The sequence below is a fragment of the Odontomachus brunneus genome, unplaced genomic scaffold (genome assembly GCF_010583005.1).
Source record: "Odontomachus brunneus isolate Ranch 3 - 2012 unplaced genomic scaffold, Obru_v1 Obru_scaffold_034, whole genome shotgun sequence".
NCBI classification, from domain to species: Eukaryota; Metazoa; Arthropoda; class Insecta; order Hymenoptera; family Formicidae; genus Odontomachus; species Odontomachus brunneus.
The window spans coordinates 519,315-542,437 of NW_022639484.1; the positions used below are offsets into that span (position 1 = coordinate 519,315).

Consider the following 23,123-nt stretch of genomic DNA (forward strand, 5'->3'; position numbering starts at 1 on the left):
TACAATATAATATAGTTGAAGAGAATAATACGCTAATTTAGTATAAATTTAGTATAAGTTTTTATATGCATCGGATATGATCTACATAATATTTTGGATCTACATAATAGTCTAAATGGATTATTCTTATACAATATGCGTACACATTCTAACTTCGTTCTTATAATTATATGCATACAACACGTTGCACTTAAATATAATAAATAACAAATTAATTAAACGAGGTCATTATAATAATAACATTACAACGCACATATAATTATGCGATTACGTAAAAATCACAGCTTTAATTGACCGATATTGTTCTCCTCTTCAGGAGTCAAGACGGAAGTCTGATTGTTCGGAAATACAGGATCTTGCTCAAAGTCTACGTCGTCGTATACTTCGGGCTCGGTCGCTGCCATCTGAACTTGAAGAGCACTGCTATCGCCTTCTGGTTTTACCCAAGAAACACCATCCAGTCCGATTTGTAAACAATCGAAGTGCAAGATCAAAATTGGCCACTTCAGCACGCGTGTCTCAAAGTCGATACATGCGTGCAAATTGCTGCTGGGCGTGTAGATGTCGAAGAAGCGTACACAGAAGTTTACCATTGGAATGTAAGCAAAGGGCATGCAGAGAGGTGGCGGATTTTTGGCTACAAATCAATTAATTAAGTTACAATACGATCTAACCGATTTAAAAATTCATCGTTTACATATTTAGAAATATAAAAAGATTGCGTTATTGTATTTTTCTCAGTACAGAATAAATTATTTTAGATTAGCAGAAAAAATATTTCGATCAAAATTGCTCACCGGACAAAGAGTTTGTATAAACCACGTTCTCGTTCATTATGACTGCGAGCTTGATGGCAAACTCGTTGGGGTCATAGGTGAAATTGGTGCAGACACGATGATCAAAGTTGATAGCAGTCATGTTGATACCGGCACAACAGCTGCAAGTGAGGCTCTGGCAGTTGCATCCCAAACCACGGAAAGAGATCTTGGGGTTAAATAGAGGATGTCGACTAGTTTCTTCCAGTTCAGCTCTCAGTCCTAGTCGTGTGGTCAGATTATAATACACCATGTTGTATTTGGCTACATCTGAAAAGAAAAAACACCGTTAGACACATTTGTGCTCTAACAATTTACAAATCTGTGAGTAAATATACGTTATTTTAGTACACTAATATTTATCCCTTTGTTATAATATAATTGCTTATATTGTCTCACTAATAAAATGATACTATGTTATAATTTTCTGTTATAATCGTTCTATTTATTCGCAATAAATAGAAGTTTTACCAAACAAAAGTTTCTTCTAATATTCTTTATTAGCAAGTGATAATTTTCATGCTATAAATTTTTGTTTTTATGCGGATTTTAAAAAAATCAATATGTTAATCGCAAAAACACGATTATATTTTATATAATATCTTCCTCACCGATATAGTCAGTGTTCGCAATAATGTCTTGAATCGTTAGGATCAAGAGAAGTGCGCAAAGCCATCTGGATAGCATGACGATCTGATCAAACAACACTCACGCTTCGCTGCCCACGGCAGACTGAAATTGGGCGCACGTTGGACCAAGCAAGTGAGGCGTCCCATTCATTAATTATGCATAAACTTTCCCTAGAAAGCAAGATCAGCATGCTCGATTTTAGATGGCCGCGATTAAGTGATGTTTCGCGACCCAGACGCAAACGAAGACAGAAACATCGTAAGCTTTGTGCGATCTGATTAAAATTCATTAGAGTCAAAATATTACAAGAATAATGTCACATTTTTAACTAACGTAACAAAATAACATAATAATAATATATATATATATATATATATATATATATATATATATATATATATGCGTGCGTAGCACAATAATTCTTTAATTACCAAGAAATTGATTTAAGTTCATTTAAATGTTAAGAAATTGATTTAAGTTTATTTAAGTGTTAAGAAATTGATTTAAGTTCATTAATGTCACTTAAAGATTTTGATTTAAGTTCATGTTCATTTAAGTGTTACATTCAACAATTCGTCTCTGTTCATGAATGAATTGGTTAGTACCTTTGCGAAGGAATGCATGCGGGTTCATCCACTGTAATACCAGTTCCGCTGGACACAGCACTCGAAGATCGAACGACCAATGAGTGATCGTGGTTTAATTTTAGAGTAACGGTTTATTAATGCAAAGACTTATATTTCGCTCGCGAAAACGTTTCGACTGACTCCGTACTTTTCGGCCGACTGGCTTTCTTTTCGCAGCAGAGACCAAGGCTCCCACATATATGCTCACACATATTAGTTCTACGCATCTGTGTTAGAACCATTGCGAAAGAGTTAACCAAATATGAGCAAAATATGAGCCATTGCGAAAAAGTTAATCAAATATGAGCAAATGAGTGTTGAACACAGATGTATGCGTGACAATGCGTGAGATCTTGCGTTAATTCTTTAATGCGGAATACAACAATGTAAGCGCTCGAGATACGCGTAATCGCCGAGCATGTTTGCGCTTTGAATCTCGCTTGCTTTGCGAGATATCTCGCTCGAAAATTGTCTACTGGAGCAGAACGGTTGCTTTAAATTAAGTACATAATGTAAACCGAACAAAATTTAACGAAAGAATGAAAAATAAAATATAATCTTGAACAATCTCAGTGACATTATACTAAAAATTTAGAAATAATTGAAGTGAGTGCAACAGATCTAAGAGGCAAGTAATAGCATAAGTTACATTTATTCAGTTTGCTTAATTACAACGTCAATAAATAACTTAAATACGTACATAAATCATAAATATTCATTTGCTCTTAATAAATAACGTTAAACTAATCGAACAATTTATTATGGCTGAGGTCACGAACAATTCATGTACAAGTCTTCCTCGCAAATAGCAATCCTCAACGAACGAATCCTGACGTTTACATAAAAATCTTGCTGTCGCGCGATCTTATTTAAGCTACTTTCTTTCGCCTAAAGGTATTCCTCCAAGTCTGTTAAATCTTGCGTCAGTCTCCACAATATCCAATAAATAAGCAATTAACCACTTAAAAAATGATAACGTAATCGTAAAACAGAAAACTGCTTATTTTTTAACGACAAAATCAACAACCATCATAAGTAAATAAATAAATCGGTAATCATTGCAAAATTACAAGTGTCCGTTTACAAATAATTAAGGTATCATGACTATTCATCACGCAATTATCGAGAGGCGAAAGCTCTCGCAATTTTATCGTTAAAAAGATACATCACACTGTCACACAATTACATCGATATCCACCGTATTCTCAAATGAGCACTTCGTTTACCCAACGGGACTCTTCGGGTTTCGTCGGGACGAGTAGATCCGCGACCAGACAAGAAGACGACTACTCTCGATTTCCTCGACTTCCACTTATCCTACTGACTGGAGCACAGGTCTATACATTTCTCAAAGCCTCGTGATCTTGCTCTGACGATTTCCTTCGGGATGCCTCTTCCTGGCCAAGAATCCCAGACCAAGACCGTAATCATCCTCGTCGACATTAGGCTTGTTTATCGTGTCACCTTTGTTGTTCTTTTTGTTTTTTCCGGTACCCATAATAGCAGTCAACATGGCTTCGTCCTCTTCATCATCCTCGTCATCCAAATCGTCGAAATCCTCCGCTTTCTCATCTTCATCGTCGTCGAACTTCTCATCGTCCAACTTGTCTTCGTCATCTTCGTCTTCATCTTCGTCATCCTTATCATAGTCGTCGTCGAGAACTTCGTCGTCGTCTTCGTCATCGTCATCCAAAATGGCATCCTCGTCGTCGTCATCGTCGTCTTCATTTTCGTCCTCGTCCTTAATGGGTTTCTTTGACGGCTTCTCAGGCTCATCAATAGCATTAATGCTCGTTGATGTCACTGTGGGTTTCTTCTTGTCCCCGACGACGCCTTTCTTTACTTTGTTAGGGGGTTGTTCCCCTTTGTCAGGTTTCGCGTAGAACACGATTTTGTTAGAGGCTTCAGTGACTTCCTCCTCTTGATTCTCTTCGATGATGTCTTCGTTGTTGTTGTCGACGGATTCCGTCTCCTCTTCTTCGTCGAGCTTGACGGGTTCCTGAGTGCTGTTTTCGTCATTATTCGGTTCCACTGACACATTATTGCCGCTAGTGGACAGTTCATAGTCCTCCAATGGTGCGGGAGTCGTTGGCCTCGTTAGAATCGGTATAGTGAATTGCAATAACGGCGCCACAGTAGTAGGTCTGGGTCTCTTTGTCGTGGCATCGTCGTCACCGGTGAAGATGTCCAACAGAGTGCCTAAGCCCAACAGATCATCGTCGTCGTCCTCATCGTCTGCATCCTGGGCGTCGTCAATTCCTGAGGCATCCGGAACAGAATTTAAAGAAGGTCTGTCGTCCTCATCATCCTCGTCGTCATCGTCCTCATCATCATCCGAACCGAAACCGAAAAAATCATCATCTTCATCTTCCTCGGTGGATTCCGCCTCGACAACGGGAAGTGGTTCGGCTGGTCGAAGCTTCAGACCGTCCGGGCCGAATCTGGAATTCAAGGTAGAACGTGGTACAACCACTAAATAATATGTTAACAAATATTTTTAATATTAAGTTTCTGCAGTTTGCGATAATTAATATTAATTGATATAAACTAAGAGAATATGATGTAAAATTAGATGATTTTTGTTATATTTAATCAATAAATACCTGAAGCAACTGACACGTAGGCTAGCTTCCAATTCAGTAGCCGACTGCAGTTCTAGACCGAGGCAAGCTTTAAAGTGATTCTTTGCGTCACGTTGGATGGAATAAATTCTACCACAAAATTTAGTAAAACCGCCAGGTAACGGCACGCACACAGGCCTCGGACTCTTTCCTGAAATTCACAAGATTCATTGCATAACAAAATGCTCGTGATTATTTGAAAAAGTTGTTAAAGTGCTTAAAAATTCGTAGTAAATTTTATGAAATGGAATAAGATACTTTACGATGCGAATGTATTATTCAAAGTATCTTATGCATATATTATCTGTTGCAATAATTAATATTCAGAATAAATTTTGCGTTTTATCAAGTCAAAGTCGTCAACCACTCTAAGAGACACCATAATCCGTTCATGATAACTGTAATCTGTCTATATAATATTTTACATAAACTATAAGATAATAGTTTCATTGAAAATATTACTTTATAATTATTACTCAATTAAATCTACACATAGAATTCTGTAATAAATAATTTATAAGAAATGTCGATTATAACATAACGAGTTAATCGGTGAAAGTGGCAAGGAAATAACTGTTAATCGTTACCGTTACTGAGTGTGCTTACCGTTAACCATCGTGCTCGTTAATATGTTGTCGCCGAAGCTCAGCTGCATCGCTAAATTGTCACCCTGTAGATATTGCAACGAGGCGCAACCTAGAATTCCAAATACGAGGACATCATTGCTAATTGCAAAGAGAAAATCACACAATATCTTTCAGAATATCGCTTCATTAATATATCTCCGCATGTAAAAATTCTACAGTATTATACATCAAATGTATACAATTTATCTAACAATTTATATAAGACATATAACAAATACGAAATAAATACGACAGATATAGCAAAGGATAACAAGATAGGCGGATAAAACAAACGCATTCTGTCATCGTTCATCACTGCACTTTCATTTTTCGTGTACAATTGCATTGCGCGATAATTACCCGGTCCTTTCAGCTGCACAACCGGTATGTGAAAGTCCCGACAGCAGTTGCAAATGTTCTCGTTGCAGGTGCAATATCGATTCACACTATCGGTCGCCTGTTTCAGCGACATTGTCGACAGGCTCATGTCGCTCTGCTTCGAGTTATCCGCGGCGCGTATCACACGATGTGCCACTTCATCGCGATCTGGAAATAATTGTTACGATTTCAATAAAAACAATATAGAAGTTTTATAATGTTCTATCGGATTGCTGCGATTTATTTTAGAATACGAAATATTTAAAAGATTAATATGTTTTTAACTCTCTTGCAACTGGCGAAATTCTTCCGAGTTACAAAACCATTTTCTCGCATGCACACATGAGATCGAGTTTAGTTCAAAATATAATTCCATTGAAAATTGTTCCATTAAGAATTACTAATCCAGTTCAATTATATCGTTAAAAATTCCATTAAGAATTACTAATTCAGTTCAATTGTATCGTTATTATTTCTTTTTTATTTATTCTCCTTCTTACCGATCACTCGACCGTACGCCGCGAAGGCCACCAACAAAAGGATCAGCAATAACTCGAAAATCGTCGACAGTCGCATCCTTCCGGGTGTTCTAGAAACAATGCTAAGATGGTAAACGATCGTTTAGTATGTGACGGCACGCACGTTTCAGTCTCATTATAGCTTCTTTTGAGTTAATTCCAATAAAGGACATGGAACGTGTAAGAAAAAGTCACACGTCAGTGTTGTAGAACACGAATTTAGAACGTACGTGCCAAAGCAAACATTATAAGTCGCGCAAGATATTGAGTGATCGGAAACAATCGCATTCGATTGTTAATTACTTAATATTATCGTATTTTTGAGCGAATTCTATTTTTCCTCTCGTAAAATGTTATCCGAAACTTAGTTGCTGAGCTATAAAAATAAATAGTTAGCCTCTCACAGACGAAATACGGAAAGTAAGCAGGAGCGACATAATTCACCGTCAGACATTGGGCAATACACATCTGACAACATTTATATATCTTTGAAAATTTTCAATGTGATTGTGCACAATAGCAAATAAATTATTTTAACTTAGTTAAAAATTATTATAACATAACGTGTAAGGGTGAAATAGTTGATTGCGTTCGTGCAAGCGAACTTGTCCTAAGTGCAATATAAACTTTACAAATATGAAAAACTTTAAAAATAAGCACGAGAAAAACTAAGCATTAATCGTGCATTGAAAGTTTTCAAATTAAGATCGCTCCTGCTTACTTTCCGTATTTGGCCTATGAGAGGCTAACTATTCATCTTTATAGCTCAGCAACTAAACCTCGGATAACATTTTGCAAGAAGAAAAATAGTCTTGGAATTCGCTAAAAAATACGATAATATTAATCGAATGCGATTGTTATCGATCAGTTTATATTGAAATCACCAAGAAATGTCATTTTCACATTTTATGACTAATTTGTCACTACAGCCGATAAATTATTTTATTGTATTATTAATAATGTCTGAGATTTATAATCTTCTAATAGATACTTTATAGCATTAATTTAATCAATACATCTTTAATTTTTTTTTTTTTATTAACACTTTAGAGTTTTTTTATTAATAAAGTTGAATAGCCACTAATTAATAAATTAAAATACTAATTAATAAATAAAATATTCGAATAGTATTTGAATAGTCGAATACGTTAAACTATTCACATTAATACAATTTTGAAATAAGTAAAGTGCAAAGATACGATTCTAAAAATGTACCTTCACTCCATATATCCAAATACTTAAAAAATGCAACGGTTTTTTAAAACAATGTAATATCTTAATTTATTTAATTTACATTCAAACACTGGAATTTTCGCGAAAGCTCATTTCGTACACTGAATGGCTTTTGAGACTGCGCTCTTCAATTTTATGCGGAATGCATTTAACTTGACACGCAAAATGCGCATTAAAAAAGTTCATTGAACGTGTTCTTCCATCAGAACTGCCTCTTTTTTCTATCCACCGATAATTATTCTGTATTTATTGTCGGTAGACAATAGACACTCGTTCCGCTCGTCAGTCGACGAGATAGAGCAGTAATGTTCAACCTCTCTATCCTCTGATTCATAAACGTCTATCTCAAACGTAGAATTTTATGTTCTTCTTAGAGACATATAAAACAAACAAGTTATTTACAATATACTCTGCTACCATACAAAATATTTTCTAAAATCTCCGAATATTTTTTAATCATCAATTTTTCGAACAATGCGTGCAGTAGTCGATTATACTTAAAAAAATATATATCACAGATCAAATATATACATATATTTGATCTCTGAAAAAAGAATAAATGATTTCTGTAATTCTGGGTCGTTTAAACAAAACAATATTATATTGCGTCTATGAAACGCTCGCAGATGTGCTATAAATTCGACCACGAATTTGTTCAACTTGCTGAAAAACCTACTGACCACGACAACTGGTTTCCTCGTCTCAACAAGGTTACTTATTTCCACCGAGACGAAGGGAAACGAATTCTCTTCCGGTTTCAGACGCGAGCTCTTCACGACCGGTTGACCTAAATCCCGGTCACGGTCAAAGGCGTCGGAGAGGTGCTGCTCGAGACGATGGCGGACTTTAGTAGCACGATCGAACAGACGTGTGCCTGTATGGCGAGACGCTCGTGTCACCGTTATAAAACGCGTTACACACGGTCAAGGATTGCTGGATACGGTCAGAACGACACTTCCACACATTGCTCTCGACGACGAGCGATCGAAAGAACACATGAATGAATAGCTGAGGTGATTAGTGCGGAAAATTGACTCAGCGCCTATGCGATCTATCGGATACTCTCTGAAACTCGGTGTGACACTCCGGTTAATTAATCTAATTAGTCAATTCGCACGATAACTAATATACAAGTAAATGCGCGATTTAATAAGTAATAAATAATAAGTTTAATAAGTAATATGTGCGCGACTTATTTATATGTGTAGTGAGTATTAGATTTAGATTTTGAATCAGATGTAAGATTTCACATTCGATTTTCGGTGTGCCAACGTTCAATTTTTCTACATTCGTGCGTCGAATATGATCCTCCCAGTATCAAACGCAACTTCCGTCAGCTTTGCGTAATGTATAAGGAAGATGGAAGATACTCACGTAGCGATTCTATTATTTATATAGAGGATACCGCGTCTTTCTTAAATAACCTCTGTCTCATTTGTCGAGCGCATCTTCTCAGAAACTCTGCTAAACGCAGTTAGAAACTGAATTGCGTTGTTAAGTACTCGAAGAAACTGAGTTACTCGCGTAGACTATAGGAACCTTCCGCTCAAACGTGGCACGTTTTCCAGGTTTCCCGGGCCTCGAACGGGCAAATTGTGCGCAACTCTGCCTACCTGTGGGTCGTTGAGAAGAAATCCGAGGAGGAAGCCCGTGCTCGTCCTCTCCTGTCGCACCCTACGGCTCTTTTTCCCGACTCTTCGTCTTACGGAGGCCAATGTCCAACTGAAGATGCCGCCCAACTCCCCCCAAGGTTTCTTTAAAAGTCGGTCAGGCCACCACCACCTGCCGCCAGGCCGCTGCTAGGATTATTAAACATTCTAATGCGCTCTAGGTAAATCAGAGGAGGACTCGGTGCTGCCGGCACCAATCGTCGCACACTATCACCGATCATCCGTGTCCTTCGTGCGACGACGATGACGACGACAACGACGACGGGCGCTACGACGACGACGACGACGACGTCGTCGTTCCGACGACGAAAGCGGTCAACACCTTTCCATCTCTCCGCAAACCGGTAACACAGAGGTTAATGCGGTGCGCGCGGATGAATGAAGAGGGTTCCGGGCTGATTCAGCTCGCACGAAAATATCGGGAGAGATGAAACGTCATGTCGCGGTAACTTCCGTCGATCGTTAAATGCGTCCGGATTCCGGCAGAAAAAGCGACAGGCCACTTTAGCGACGCGATGGTCTTCGCGGCGCGCTTATCGGAACTCGTTTTGACTTTGGTCGCTTTGAAATAATCTCTAACATACAGGATATTCTCCCAGATTTTTCGGGAAATATAGAGGTGAATGTTTGAGAAAACAATGTGAGAGTACTTCAAAATTTTCCGGGGTATTTTCTCCCGATATCCTCTTTTCTTGCCGAGAGGAGGGAGCTATCTAATTAGTATAATTTGCGCTTGCTCTTCTATAACAATGTGTGTGCGTGTGAGACCTGATTTTCTATCGATGAAACCATATCGCGCAGGTGACTCGCGATGCATCGACAATCAACGCAAGTGACATCCGTTCCTCATTCGCGTCGAACGTGCCGATTGCTTCGACACCCACATTACCACACAAGCAAATTTCATAGCGTTCTTGCTAATCATTTGAATCTCTTTGTGATATGTTCAGAACACTTGAACAGGTTCTGTAACTCTATGCAAATCAATAAAAAGGCTGTAACTCGGTGATGTCACTTGGTACTTTCCTTTGTAATTATTAAACCTTCTTCTCAATATTATATTCTTCAAAAAAGTAGAATTTTCTGTAGTATATGTACCACTTAACAGTCCAACGCGCATGATTTTGCCTTTCAGGCTTAGCATGATATTATCGTGAGCCTCAATTGTCAGTCTCGTAACAGATGGTGGCGCTATTATTAAAATAAAATTAGGGACAGGTACGATGATATATTAGAATCTTTCCTTTATTACCGTTGTATTACAAGAATACCGTACATCATCCGCCGTGATGAAACCGTCAAAGTTAACGTAAGAAATTGCGAACGACACTTGACTCTAAACCTGCGGAAGTCCAACGTTGTCGACCGAGTCGTCTTATTAGAATTTTCCCGGAACATTCTTCCGATTTCCCCGCGGCAGTGGCGCGAACAGCCGGCGACGACGCGTCCATAAACTCCGTGCGAAGCGCGAATGCCACGGTTCGCGACACAAATTCTAACCGAAGACCCACTTTCGTGCGCGTCCAGTCTCCGCGGGAGTTTCGTCTTGTCCGAGAGAAGAAAGAGGAAAAATATCCGGAACGCGGCGAGCGACGAGCGAGTGCAGCACGGAATTAATGCAGATGTTCGTTCGTTCGTTCGTCCGACTCAGCCCGGCCTCGTGGAACTCTCGGTGCGATCCACGGAATCGTGTTTTGGCGGTTAAGGAGGGGCCTTTCTCTGGTTAGTGGGTCGAAGAAAGTAGTTGCCATCAGGAGTGGTTCACCTTGGTTAATATTTGTTCGTTCGCTCCCCGATATCCGATATCATGGCCATGACTCGACAGCGATGGCACCAAGTCTGTCGCGAGTAATGTCAAAATTTTCCAACAAAAATCGCCCAACATAAATGGTCTGGAACAAAAATATAAAAGAGTTCGAAACATTCCGTTCAAGACGCACAAAGTGCATAAAATATACAAGCGTGCGAAAATGCGTTCCAACATTTTCAGGCATTCGGATATTCAGTGAACATTTCGTTCATGTTGTGTTTGACGTATCGAAAATAAACACTCACGAGCGTGCAGCACAATTGCTTAATCGAAAAAAATTGCCAAGGATTCGCTCGGGAGAGCTTGACGACGTTTGAAGAGCTAATAAAACGCGCGAGGTCCCGTCGACGACTGAATCACGCCGAAACAAACGAAGAGCGTCGAATTGATCCCATCGCTACCCGGGCTCTCGTTCACCAATAATAACACGATCTTCGGGGATTTCCTAAGTTGACGAACGATACGAGCGACCCGGGGATATGTGGGCCATCTCTCGATCGGGCGGGGGGCAAACAAGTTTTTACGTAACGTCGTGGGATAATGGCAGTTCGCGAATGCTGCGCCTCGCATTCCTTCCGCCGCGAAAAGAAAAAGAAACGGGCGATCTCCCGACACGAAGTGGCCGCACTTCGTCACGATTAAAACCGATAGGTGCGATTAAGGTGGAGAGTCGCGCGGCCGTGACACTGGCGTTTCGCGAGGCTAACGGCGGACGCTCATTTGCCGGGCGTAATTATCTAACCGAGACTGTCCGACGATGATCGATGACGGGACGAATTGCAACTGGGTTGCCTCTCTGATCACTTCTTCCGACGTAATTATATAACCCGGGAGAAAGCACGATTTTTAGCACGATTTATTTCGAAGAGATTACGAGACTTCCCTCGAGATCTGGCCTACTCCCGGTCTACGCAAATCCGACAGGTCTCAAACGTGTCTGTCCTTCGAGGTAGGTTTGCGCGAACAAATAGATGGATCTACGGCTTTGTTATCGCAACAAGTTAGGTTTCTCCTAGCGAGGAATCTAGAGAAATGTCTTTTCACCCAATTCCCCATTGCGACGTGATCATGTCAGCACACATTTCACGTCGTTTCCTTGCTTCGTAGTCACGCGTTAACCGCGCCCACGCTCGTTCAGAGAGAGAAAGAGAGAGAGAGAGAGAAAGAAAGAAAAAGACAGTGTAATCAATAGCTCGGAATCGTAAGTGATCTCGCATCAGTGGTCTACGAGCGGACAGACGGCTCGACTTTTCTTCAAACGGTGAAAGGCGAGGAGAAGGTTCTCCTCCGCGAAAAAAAAAAGAAAAAGAAGAGAGAAAAAGGCCAACGATGTGTAGCGTGTTATTACATTAGAAAACGCTCACGCGCAAAGTAAGGCGAGCTTTTTTTGGACACGTCAGAGACGTTAGAGAGTGCTTGCTCCGTCGTTCGCGGAAATTTTGCGCGGCACGAGGCGCGTGCGGAAACCAAGCGTTAGAGAGCAAGAAATCGGTAACGTCGATAATTAACCTCGATTGCGGCACATTTAGCGATGTTACGAACCACTATGAAGAACACGCCTCTCCGGCGAAGCGTTAACAATATCTCTTGAGATTTGTACTCGACGCTATTGTTAAGCGCGCACGTTGATAAGTGGACGCTCTCTTACGAGGCGTTCTAGAAAAATTACACCTTTATCGCGTTCCGATCTCACGAGAACAGAATATTCGTGACAGAGGCATTTTAATTGATCGTTCGGCTTCACGCGCCGAAGGATCACGCGCGAGAGCGTGAAGATGCAGGGTGACAATTGCCGGGGAGAAAAAGAGAGAGAGTCTCCGAAAAGACACACGTTCCTCCTGCACTGAGAGAAAAATGTATGATATTTGGAACTATAATGGCATAGTAAAAATATTATAGTTAGGAATATAATTTTTATAGTAAATGTTACCATAATATTTGTAATATTTACAATATAAGTATAGTATAACTGACCCGTGTAAAATTTTTACCAAGAATTATAATTATTTGAAATAAAAAATATGGTAAGGTGGCAAATATTGAATGGTAAGAGAAATTAACTATTTTATATAGTCAATACAATTGGAATATTTGGCAAATATAGGTACATGTAACTATATTCCCAAAAGGTGCTTTACCATATATATAGAGTAATAAGATGGTGACTATAAATCTGTGTTCATTCTACTATATCTTCATGTTTAGATGAACTATAAATATATATAAATACTATAAAATACTATAAAATACTATAAATATATGTTTGAGACAAAAACGAACTATAAAATATAGTGAGATTATAGTTATTCCAACTATTTTTTTCTCTCAGTCCCCACAATTTCAGGGACAAAAAGTCACGGATCTGTCACAATACCCTCCAAACCTTGAAAAAGCCGTTCCCCGCATCACCCAGTCCTTTCAACACCACAAAGCGGATTATAATCCCCGAAGAGGAGCCAGTTATCTTCTGCTGCCCCCACGCGAGCCCTACGACGAGGCGACGCGAGGCGACGCGTCGCGTCGCGTCGCGACGTCGCGGGTCCCCCGAGTGGTACCAGGCTGACGAAGGAGGTCACCCGGTCACCCAGATGAGGTTCTTTGCCCGCCGTTAACCCCCTCGTCGCGTCGCCTCGTCGAATCACACCGACGCCGGCGGTGCCCCACCGTCGCCGCGGCCCTGGCCAATCCTGTCCTCTGTTTTCGTACCGACGGCCGACCGGTCGGCGATCCGACATCCGCGGCCGGCGGCGTGCCCAGATTTAAGCTTCTTCCTTGCCAGGCAGGATCTCCGCTCAGCCTCATCCGCGTTGATCCTTCATTTACGTCTCTCGTGAGGTCTTAGTCCGGTACATCCGCCCGTTCGCCGCCGATCCGGCCGCTCGATCGAGGGATCGAGCATCGTTCTCTGTTCTGCGGGAGCGCCTGGGCAAACAGAATAATTGGGCAGCGACATGGCTGTGAAGGCCACGGTCTTGGTGCTGATGGTCACGCTGGTGGTCGTCGCGTCCGCTGGATTGCTCGGTGAGCAGATGGATTGTTCTGTGGCGTAAAAACGGGGTTAAGAGCGTTGGTGAAGACTCGGGCGCGCGAACGGTGCTCGCGGAATCGCGACCGGAGACTTCAACGCGTGGACGACGCGGTGCACGTGTTTCGCTGACGACACGATCGCGGCCGGCCGCGCTGTTGTTTGAAATTGTTCATTAAACGATCGCTACTGTAAGCAAAAAACTGGGGAAAAAAGAGAACGATCCGTTGCTTCTTTACACACTTGAGAAGCAGAAGAGCGTTGACGTATGTTGTCGTGTATGCCGGAGCAAGTTGTATCATTTTGTTCGTAAATATATATCGCAAGCTTCATATTCGTGAATATTTATATTACGTTAAATAATAAGACATTGTATTGTCGTTTCATTGATAGTGTTATTCATTATTATCTTGTTAACGAATTAATGAAGTGACTTTAAATAATGTCAGAACTATTTCCGTTAAGTCATCCGAGATAATAATACAAATTGTCTTCGAACTTTTCTCACACGGTACCAGTATTTCTAATTTATAATGTCTAACGAAAGAAAATCTTTCGTTGCCTTTGTCACCACACTTTTCAACTACGTCGATCCTTCTGGTTAATTTTGAACACGCGAGTTATCAGATTACCTTAATCACGTAGAAAATACTTTGTGCGATTTCAAATCAACATATTTTGCTCCAAAGAAATGTAAAAATTACCGGGAAACAAATTAGGAAAACGCGAGTGGTCCAATTAGACGTGTCTTTTGACTTTATTTTCGATTTCTGCTCGAAAGTTCTAAGTTCTCTTGTTACCAATATATAATTCTCGTCGATTCATAAAATCTATAATTGTCTACGAGATTCAAAGAATATTTATAAAAGTATCACTCAACGACTCGGCTCGACAATACGCAATGAGAAAGTCCGCCGATGGAAATCCACATTGGCACACTTAGCGTCCAGGTGTTAGCTCCTTCGGCCCATTGTGGCACATGAACGACACGTAAAGTCTTCAAATGTCACAGCCTGATTCGTCATTCAGGCGTCTGAGGAAGGCCCAAAAGAGATATCTACGTAGCGCGCAGTGAAACGCGTAGAAATTCGGCTTCCATTTGACTTTCGATCGGCAACTTTCGTTTCGTTCCGATTTCTCTGTTCCGAGTTTCTCTGCCGCGCTCGTCCCTTATCTCTCGTACACGCGCTCACGCACACATGCACGCATACGTACACACACGCACGTGTTTCCTGTCCATAGAGACCCTGCTGTCGTGGGACTTGCCGGAGGTCGAAGCGAGATCGACCACGCCGCAGTCCAAGTGCCTTTGCCAGACATCCGGCTGCCTGTGCTGCGTCGATCTCAACCTGACCTCTACGATTGACCTGGGTGGCCCGGCTTGCGTCAACATTAAGCAGAAGGAGCAGAACGTCTCCTTGAATCTGAGCTACGGCGACAACCCGATTCACAATGCCACGATAAGGATCGGCAAGTAGTCACGTCTACAGAAAATCAAAAACGAGAAAACCTTCGATTCATATGCTAACAGTTTAGTGTTACCATCGAATTGTTTTCATATGCAATTTTAAATTGCCAACATAAATTTTAATCCGCCTCATTTCGGTACACAAATCAGTCAAATTAAACTCTCAGTCGTTGACGATCGTGATTTTGCAGCGAACGCGGCCAATAAACCCACATGCATGAACCTCTTATCGGATTTGGCGCAAATCTGCGCGAGATTCGCGTCAGTGAAGCAATCTGACATCGGTGGCTACGACGGTTGCATGGTGATCGAGCCAGCTTTACTCGGCACACCGCAAGCCACGTATCACATGGGATGCTTCAACTTCTATCAAGGCGTCCGGCAGGTCGAGGTGTCCGCGTGAGTACTCTATACGACTCTACTTCACCCGGGAAAACAATGCACGAAACCAAAACAAGAAACATCGATATGAGATTTTTCGTTATCTTCTCCCGAAAATCTGCCATAGTATCACAGAGACGACGGAATCGGCCGACCCTTCGGACGACGATGACGACACCTTGAACACCGACGAACTGATCGCTGCAGTGTCAGCCAGCGCCGAGCACGGTATCGCGTTGTTCTCGCAGTGGCTGGGTCTCAGCCTGAATCCGAAACTGAACTTAACCAAAGAGGACAGTCCTCAGGATCAGCAACAGCGCGCCGACACCAGTGCGTCAGGTTCCTCAAGATCCGCCCGGAACATGTTGGACATCCAAGAGAAGAGTGACGAGCGGTTCAAGCAGTTGCTCAGCGCCCAGGACAACGTGCTGAAGGGTTCAGCAACCATCGGCCAGTCCAACGGCATGCAGACCACCTTCGTGTATTCCAGGCCGAGCGATCTGATGGTCGGGAGCAACAACGCGACCGAGGAGGCCAAGAAGAGGCTGGAGACGGAAGCGGCGGTGCCGCAGCACCTGGTGGTGGTGCCGAAGGAGTCCAGGAGAGGCGGCAGGGCGTACAACATTCACCAGCACGTCAACGAGATCTGAGAACGATCGGATGATTTGATGGTCGCGCGGCGACAGACTGCCGGCGATTCTCTTCCTTAGAGCTTAGGATGGACCGCACGTAGACTACACTTGTACGTATTGCACGCGGAGCTGGGCGCTGCTCAAAGGCTGAAAACAACGGCCTCGTTAATTGTATTCTCACGATTACACGCGCACTAACGTCGAGAGTCGGCTGTTGAATGCCGCGGCCGTCCCGCTTACATCTGCCCAGCTCCGTCCGTATGATCTCTCGCGATTGTGATCACGTTTGCTCTCGATTTCACTCCACCGGTCGAGATCGTCGCCTCTCTCGCGATAGTGTATGTACCGCTAACCCTCCTTTCCTCCTCCCATTCAAACTCATCCCTCGATAATTATTCACAGAACATGCTGACTGAACGTACCTCGGATTCTACGTTTCGCCGCGAAGTAATGAGCTTCATTTGTAGTAGCTGCACTCGGACGATCCGGTTGTTTTATTTCCACGAGAGAGGAGAGATCAAGGTATCGTCGTGTCTCTCCTGCCGGTATATAGATCGTGACGATGTCGTCTCGATGTCGATAGCGTAAGTAACGAACGCTTCCGATCGTGCGTATTTATTTATTTTTCTTTCTCGTTTTCGCTGCTGCGGGAGTCGTGTACTAAATAGAAAATACAACGATGGTGTCTCTCGCGCCGCTCGTGTTTACATACTCGCGGCAACGCGAGTCTTGCACTTGTTCGCGGCAGACCGTACACGTTGTCTAGAGCGTGATAAAGATTTTACCGAGACCACTTATAAACACATTCGCACATTCATATACACGCTCTCACACGAGCACAGTGTACGGACTTGCCGGCGCAGGTCACCGCATCGTGATGTAATCTTGATTGAGACAAACTTTTTATTGTATTCCGGCGTTTCCTGATGAATATTAGAGTACACGAAGCGAGATAAGAATCTAATGAGGGGTTCCCCTGTCAATTCAGAACGGCACGCGATCCTCGTGTGCGAAATTTTCTCTCGGTACGCTGCCAGGATAAACTATGTAATATTGCACGTTATTTATATAGCTCGATACGCAAAGCTGAATAAAAGTTGTCTAAGGGAGATCGTGTTCCTTTATTCACAACACCTTCTTTATTACGATATAATTTTAAATGTCATGTTCATAGCGAGGGAACAACGTCCGTTTCTCTTATCACGCGCTTCGATGTGTACCTGAAAGCTTTGTTTTTGGCGAGAGCACTCCTTTTAGTAACGAGACCCTCGTAGTAAGGTTATAAAATCGCGAGCAAGTATTGAAGAATGCCCATTACACAATTTCACTCCCTAAGGGCGAGTATCGATGTTAATAGCGATATTGATACATTCTTAGCTACTGATTTAATACATCCTAAATTCCAAAATTCTACCTTCTTTAAAGTATCTTCTTACGGTTTTTCTTGAAAAAATCTTACATCTTATATAAAATGCTACGTATTTAAAAAGTGATTACGACATACCACACACTGAGAGGAAAAATATTTAAGAAATAAAAAAATATTTGTTCTTTGGGCGCTAACAACATATTTACTTAAATCTAAAATTTTTCATTTGACTCAAATAGAACAATTCTCAGAAGAACATGATGACGTCAAATGACATATTATTGGCATCACTAACGTTAAAGGCATCACTAACACGTCACTAATACGTTATTTGTCGTCGCCTTGCTACTTACTTCGCTTTATCTCACAAATAACTACGATTTTAGGAAAATATATATTTCCTCATTTATATATAAAAAATTTTTTCTCGATGTATACATTAAATATAATAAAAGTGTATACATTAAATATAAGTAAATGTGTTATAATACCCACCGAATAAATAATTTTTATTTTTTAAATATTTTTTTTCTTTTTTAGTATGTAGAAATTATTTTCGTTTGTCTGTATAATATCTATAAAACTTCGCAAATAATATTCAGAGCGAGACTCCCAAGTGTACATTTCGTTTAAATTAGCGCGAGCGCGATTGCACGGTCGGAAAGGTCGATTACAAAAGTATTAATGACATTACGAAGTCTGGAAGACGAAAAAGAGCTGCGCGTCAGCCGCCTTGGCCGGAACTGTGCGTGTATCGAATCATAAGCCCCTTACAGCTAAATATGTGTCAGGACCATCTGTGATCCCGAATTCACGAACGAGTGCAATAGATAGTGCACAATTTCTTCGCACAACACTATGTATATTGTCGTCCCTAAAGCAGCGAAGCGGGCATACAAATTATTTCAAGCGGAATGTCAGACTTGTGACGAGTCACATCTCAAGTTCTTCACGATTTTGCCTCTGTCATTCACCCGTCAACGTCTACGCGTGTCAATGAACGAAAGGGACGCTTTCGGAACTGTCGTTTCAATATTCCGCGGAGCACGCATTTCGTTTCACGATGTAACATCTTCAGATTAGCGGCGATCCTAAACCTCAGTTATTATTATTACTCGATTATTAAGATTCGTTACACCTTGAAAAATGTTTATAAGAAATATATAATCATTATACGTATATGTATATATCACTGTATATATATATAATCTATATATGCGCGTGTGTATATATTTTTTTTTCTCGTTTTCCTTTCGCCGTTTCGCGGTTTTCAAGAAGCTTTCAAAAGGAAATATTATAGAAGTGGACTAGATACTAAGAATGTTGCTTCCTCTTAAAGTAAACGTCTCGCTCGCTTTGTCAAAATATATGTATATATAGTATATATAGATATGCGCTTTTCTCTCTCTACACGTGTCTTTCGTCTTCGTAGTAAAAATATTTTTTGGGCTTTATCTTTGGGCGATCTTCGTTAGTCTACGGTTAAAAAATAATTCCCTCCTCTTAACGCTGCAATTACTTGGACTTTGGAGATCCCGTTATACGTACCCAATCGCAAAAGTCTGAGCAAGAAGATATTGTACGACATTATTGAAGTTGACGAGAGATCGTCAAATTTTATTCTTAATATATCTTTAATGTATACATTAAATATACACAGAGAGAACGATTTGGTTGAATCAAATAAACACTTCTTTGGAATAGTTCAAACGAATTTTTTGATTGATGGAACAAAATTTTGTTTCACGCAACAAAAATATTTATTTGCAGCTTAGTTCCAAAGAAATATTTTTATTGTGTCAATTAAATAATTTGTTTGGACTATTCCAAAGAAATATTTATTTGATTCAATAAATCGTTCTCTCTGTGTATAGCACAAATTTCCGTGTTATTAGAGAATTCAGTTCTCGTCAATGTTAGACTTTTGTGATACAGGTATACGCATCATATCGGTCAGGTCAATCAGAGATAATTCATACCTCGTTTGTTTCGTTGATTTGGCATACACGTGAACAAACGTCGCTTTGTTCGCCGTTAATTGTACAAAAGCCGCGAGAGATTCTCATTCACTTTACAAAAATAAGTCGTCTGTTAATCACTAATTGGAGGACTTCGTTGCGTAATATTAGATTCCTTCGAACTGCCATCGCTCACAAAGATAATTGCGATCGCGAGTGTTTTATAAATCCGCGCTGCGAATGTATAAATTCGCGAAGTAATTATGTCTCCAATATTAGCCGAATTTTTCTCAAATCATCTAATTCATTAATTCGCTTCAGAATTTATATATTCGCGTGAAAACAAAGTGGGAAAATGCAGTCGGGTCGAAAGCTTGAACGATCCTCCGTTGCACCGATACTCCTACACTGAGAGAAGAAAATAAAAAATATTAATTCGGTGAGTGCTGACGACAAATTTACTTATCTAATTCCATATCCTAGTCGAAATCTAAATTCTTTTATTTAAGTAGGATAAACAATTACTTTCTCATTAAAACGGTGTATGTAAAGAAAATGCATATCTTGTGTGTGTTGAAAAAAATTGTCTCATTATGAAAGTATATATATTAGGATAAGTAAATATGTCAGTATCCACTGAATATTTTTTTATTTTTAGGTATTCTTTCTCGCAGTGTAGTAATTTTACGTAGTATTAGATAATGATTACGGGTTATCGATAAATATTAATGTTCGATATAGCGAGCGGATCGACCGCGTTATACGGTTAAAACGCGTTTTGATTCGACAGCATCCGCCTCACCGTTTGATTATGATTGTTAGATCGGCGTGAGACGTTGCTTATCACTGACTCACTCTTTTCGCATGCTTTCGTGAGAAGAGCTGTCGACAATTTTGCACTCTTCTTAATTCGATGACGTAAGAAAACGCTCATTCCTGATAATCCCCTGGCTGGTAATTGTAAGCATTTCTCGTTGTCCTGGCAGGATCCGAATATGTGAAAGTGAAATGCCATGCAAGACACGCAAACACGCGCGCACACAGTACCTTTCTCGTCTCGCCTGTAAACTTAACCCTGAAGCCGTGACACGAATGTAGATTTGTTCTTTCTAGATATAACGCGTGTGTTACACTTTGTGTGTTTAACACGCGGCAAGTAAGATATGTAGCAAGTATAGAAAAGGAAAAAATGTATATAATGTGCCGGTAAAAAAGAACGGATCCTCTGTCTTTCTCTCTCTCTCTTTCTCATATCATACGAAAGTATAAGAATCGTAATGAAACGTATTGATCATACGTACTAGAACTTATGAATAATCGCCTTGTCTATAAAATATCTTCTTAAATGCATCAATTTTTACACATGTAACCTTAACTTCTTTAATAAAAAAAAATAAACTACTTACAAAAAATGTAGGAAGAAAGTTAACACAATTTAAGGTCAAAATTTTATGTAATTTCGTCTCACGAATCGAGGGTTAAGACAATCAAAAACCTCACACTGTCTCTGCACACTGTCTGTTGCGATCTCACGCGAACCATTGATAGCAATAATAATCGATATTGCTGAACGGTGAATCTTTGAGTAGTGTGGAAGATCGAGTTTGCGGAAGAAGTCCGAGATTCGACGTTAACTCGACAAAACGGCGAATTCACTTGACGGATTGTCTCGGAACGGGATTTACCGGCGCCAGGGTCAAGGATTCCCTTTTCTTCCTGTTCACGCGACGTCCCACGTGCAGTACGACGTCTCCAGCCTTCACAGACTTGAATTCGGCGATCGCCTCGGCGTGGGTCATACCGTGAAGAGGTTTCGAATTTATCGACAAAATTTCGTCCCCTGTAAACATGGAAAATTACGAATTAATAATGCGGTATTATCTTTATTCGCGATCCATGATTCGTCAAACTCTATTACCTTCTTTAACAGTCCCTAAGTCAGCGGCTTGACCATTAGGGAAAACGGTTTTCACGTAAATCCCCATGTTCCCTCGAGGACTGTCGGTACCGCCGACGATACTGAAGCCGAGTCCCTTGTGCCCAGGACCCTTGAGAAATCTGGCAGTCAGTATCGTGAAGGATGCGCCGCTCTTACCGGGTCTTGGCAAGGTACAGAAACGTGATTCCTCGCCCTCGGCGGCCTCGTCAATATCCTCGAGCTCCGAGTCCGTGTTCAGACCTTCATCCGCGTCTTGTGTACCCTAAAACAAAAATTGCAATTACAAATGTACATGTTGTTAAATCGCATGTTATTTTTCTCGTTTAATTCAATTTCAACTATTTTTTTCGTTGTATAATCGAAAATAATTGTTAGAGGAAAGCACGAATATCGATTATGTATCAAGAGAGATTTGATCTTAAAATGTCAAAGTTTCTATATGCGCAAACTCTTTCGTTATGTTACGATTATGAAAATGTAACAATGTGTTATACGCTATTCCAACGAAATCTACTCACTTGCCAAGTCTTCAAGTTCGCTCCCGAAGAGCTAGGAATATTCGCGACGCTCCTGCTGTTGAGCCTCTTCGTCGTCCTCTTGCCGGGACTTCTGTCTATACCCAGACTGGATGGTCCATCCTCCTTACCGCCAACAACCAACGTAGCCTCGGTCGAGTAATTATTTACTTGTCCGCCGAGCTTAAACTCGGACCGCTTTCTAGATGTTACCCTGGGTATGTGTATCTCCTCGAACGACGGTGCCGACTGGTTCTTGGTCTTCGCGTTTTTCTGGAAGTGCACGTTCTCGTACGAGTGCTCCCTGGTCTCAGAATTACTCCTGCCAAGGTGCCTACCCACGTAAGGGCTGGCGGAAGTTACCAAGTCGTCACGCTGACCGCCTCGCTGAAAGCGTACGTTTTCGTAAGAGTGATCGTGCACACTGGCGTCGGCACGATTCTCCGAGTTGCTGCGTTGGAGCACAGGACGAGTCCTGGGACAAGACGGCGTGGGCCTGGAGAACGCTACGTTCTCGTAGAGATCCTTCTGTTCGTAGGCCTCTTGGGAATAAGTGAAAGTGTCGCCGTTGCTGTTTAACGGGCTGGTACAATGCGGGGAGTTCGGTACACTGCCCTCCGCCAGGGTCTCGAGGTTGTCGTGGAAAGGATAAGGCGGAAGAGACGTAGGCTCGTTCGAGTCGTAGTTCTCCTCGAAGGTCTGACTGGACGACGAGGTGAGCGGACTTGGCACGTAAAAGCTGGACGCGTTGTCCTTCTGCGGCGGAAACACTTCCGTCACGCTGAGGGCCTTCCGCTTCCTGATGCCCGCGTTTATCTTGCTGAACTTACTGCGGAGCACATGCTGGATGTCGGCGATGCCCTTCGTTGTGCCTGCAAAGTATGAAATAGGATTAGTCTTATATTGAAG

At 41.4% G+C, this 23,123-nt stretch overlaps 4 protein-coding genes and 1 long non-coding RNA gene across 7 annotated transcripts in view; 2 read left to right on the plus strand and 3 right to left on the minus strand.

Annotated features, from left to right (window-relative positions):
* LOC116843672 lies at positions 1-2,570 on the minus strand. The gene is made up of 4 exons (XM_032814293.1): positions 2,051-2,570; positions 1,427-1,615; positions 798-1,085; positions 1-637 (listed from the first exon to the last, which is right to left on the minus strand). The coding sequence occupies exons 2-4, from the start codon at positions 1,500-1,502 to the stop codon at positions 279-281; spliced, it is 723 nt and encodes a 240-aa protein (XP_032670184.1). The 5' UTR covers positions 1,503-1,615; positions 2,051-2,570; the 3' UTR covers positions 1-278.
* Positions 2,571-2,704: 134 nt separating this feature from the next.
* On the minus strand, positions 2,705-9,198 carry LOC116843666 (protein PFC0760c-like). Of its 2 annotated transcripts, none has more exons than XM_032814283.1 (6): positions 9,061-9,198; positions 6,197-6,285; positions 5,679-5,864; positions 5,299-5,388; positions 4,675-4,843; positions 2,705-4,512 (listed from the first exon to the last, which is right to left on the minus strand). In XM_032814283.1, exons 2-6 carry the CDS (start codon positions 6,270-6,272, stop codon positions 3,420-3,422), a joined length of 1,614 nt encoding a protein of 537 aa, XP_032670174.1. In that variant the 5' UTR covers positions 6,273-6,285; positions 9,061-9,198; the 3' UTR covers positions 2,705-3,419. The 2 variants fall into 2 exon arrangements, with proteins under 2 accessions (XP_032670174.1, XP_032670175.1); XM_032814284.1 differs by having other exon boundaries at positions 6,197-6,297; positions 9,061-9,157.
* LOC116843676 lies at positions 8,307-10,138 on the plus strand. Its single transcript, XR_004377912.1, has 3 exons — positions 8,307-8,460; positions 9,016-9,209; positions 9,279-10,138. It is a non-coding gene; the product is annotated as an uncharacterized LOC116843676 (long non-coding RNA).
* Positions 10,139-13,625: 3,487 nt separating this feature from the next.
* On the plus strand, positions 13,626-17,542 carry LOC116843668. Its single transcript, XM_032814286.1, has 4 exons — positions 13,626-13,948; positions 15,195-15,422; positions 15,612-15,819; positions 15,929-17,542. Exons 1-4 carry the CDS (start codon positions 13,879-13,881, stop codon positions 16,449-16,451), a joined length of 1,029 nt encoding a protein of 342 aa, XP_032670177.1. The 5' UTR covers positions 13,626-13,878; the 3' UTR covers positions 16,452-17,542.
* Positions 17,543-20,012: 2,470 nt separating this feature from the next.
* The window catches only part of LOC116843664, a 36,830-nt gene continuing 33,719 nt past the window's right edge, over positions 20,013-23,123 (minus strand). For both annotated transcript variants that reach the window (XM_032814278.1, XM_032814277.1), the window contains 3 exons: positions 22,218-23,086; positions 21,679-21,961; positions 20,013-21,600 (listed from right to left, as the gene is read on the minus strand). In XM_032814278.1, coding sequence (XP_032670169.1) covers positions 21,413-21,600; positions 21,679-21,961; positions 22,218-23,086 — 1,340 coding nt within the window. In that variant the 3' untranslated portion in view covers positions 20,013-21,412. The remainder of the gene's footprint in view (positions 21,601-21,678; positions 21,962-22,217; positions 23,087-23,123) is intronic.

Bases quoted from the DNA above. Each gene is read 5' to 3' on its own strand.
- LOC116843666 (XM_032814283.1), bottom strand. From the start codon at position 6,272: ATGCGACTGTCGACGATTTTCGAGTTATTGCTGATCCTTTTGTTGGTG. The intron at 5,389-5,678 runs GTAATTATCGCG...TTGGAATTCTAG, and splicing joins TGTGCAGCTGAAAGGACCGG to GTTGCGCCTCGTTGCAATAT. The intron at 4,513-4,674 runs GTATTTATTGAT...CTTGAATTCCAG, and splicing joins CTACGTGTCAGTTGCTTCAG to ATTCGGCCCGGACGGTCTGA.
- LOC116843668 (XM_032814286.1), top strand. From the start codon at position 13,879: ATGGCTGTGAAGGCCACGGTCTTGGTGCTGATGGTCACGCTGGTGGTC. The intron at 15,423-15,611 runs GCAAGTAGTCAC...GTGATTTTGCAG, and splicing joins CAATGCCACGATAAGGATCG to CGAACGCGGCCAATAAACCC. The intron at 15,820-15,928 runs GTGAGTACTCTA...AATCTGCCATAG, and splicing joins CGGCAGGTCGAGGTGTCCGC to TATCACAGAGACGACGGAAT.
- LOC116843672 (XM_032814293.1), bottom strand. From the start codon at position 1,502: ATGCTATCCAGATGGCTTTGCGCACTTCTCTTGATCCTAACGATTCAA. The intron at 1,086-1,426 runs GTGAGGAAGATA...TTTTCTTTTCAG, and splicing joins TGCGAACACTGACTATATCG to ATGTAGCCAAATACAACATG. The intron at 638-797 runs GTGAGCAATTTT...ATTGATTTGTAG, and splicing joins TTATACAAACTCTTTGTCCG to CCAAAAATCCGCCACCTCTC.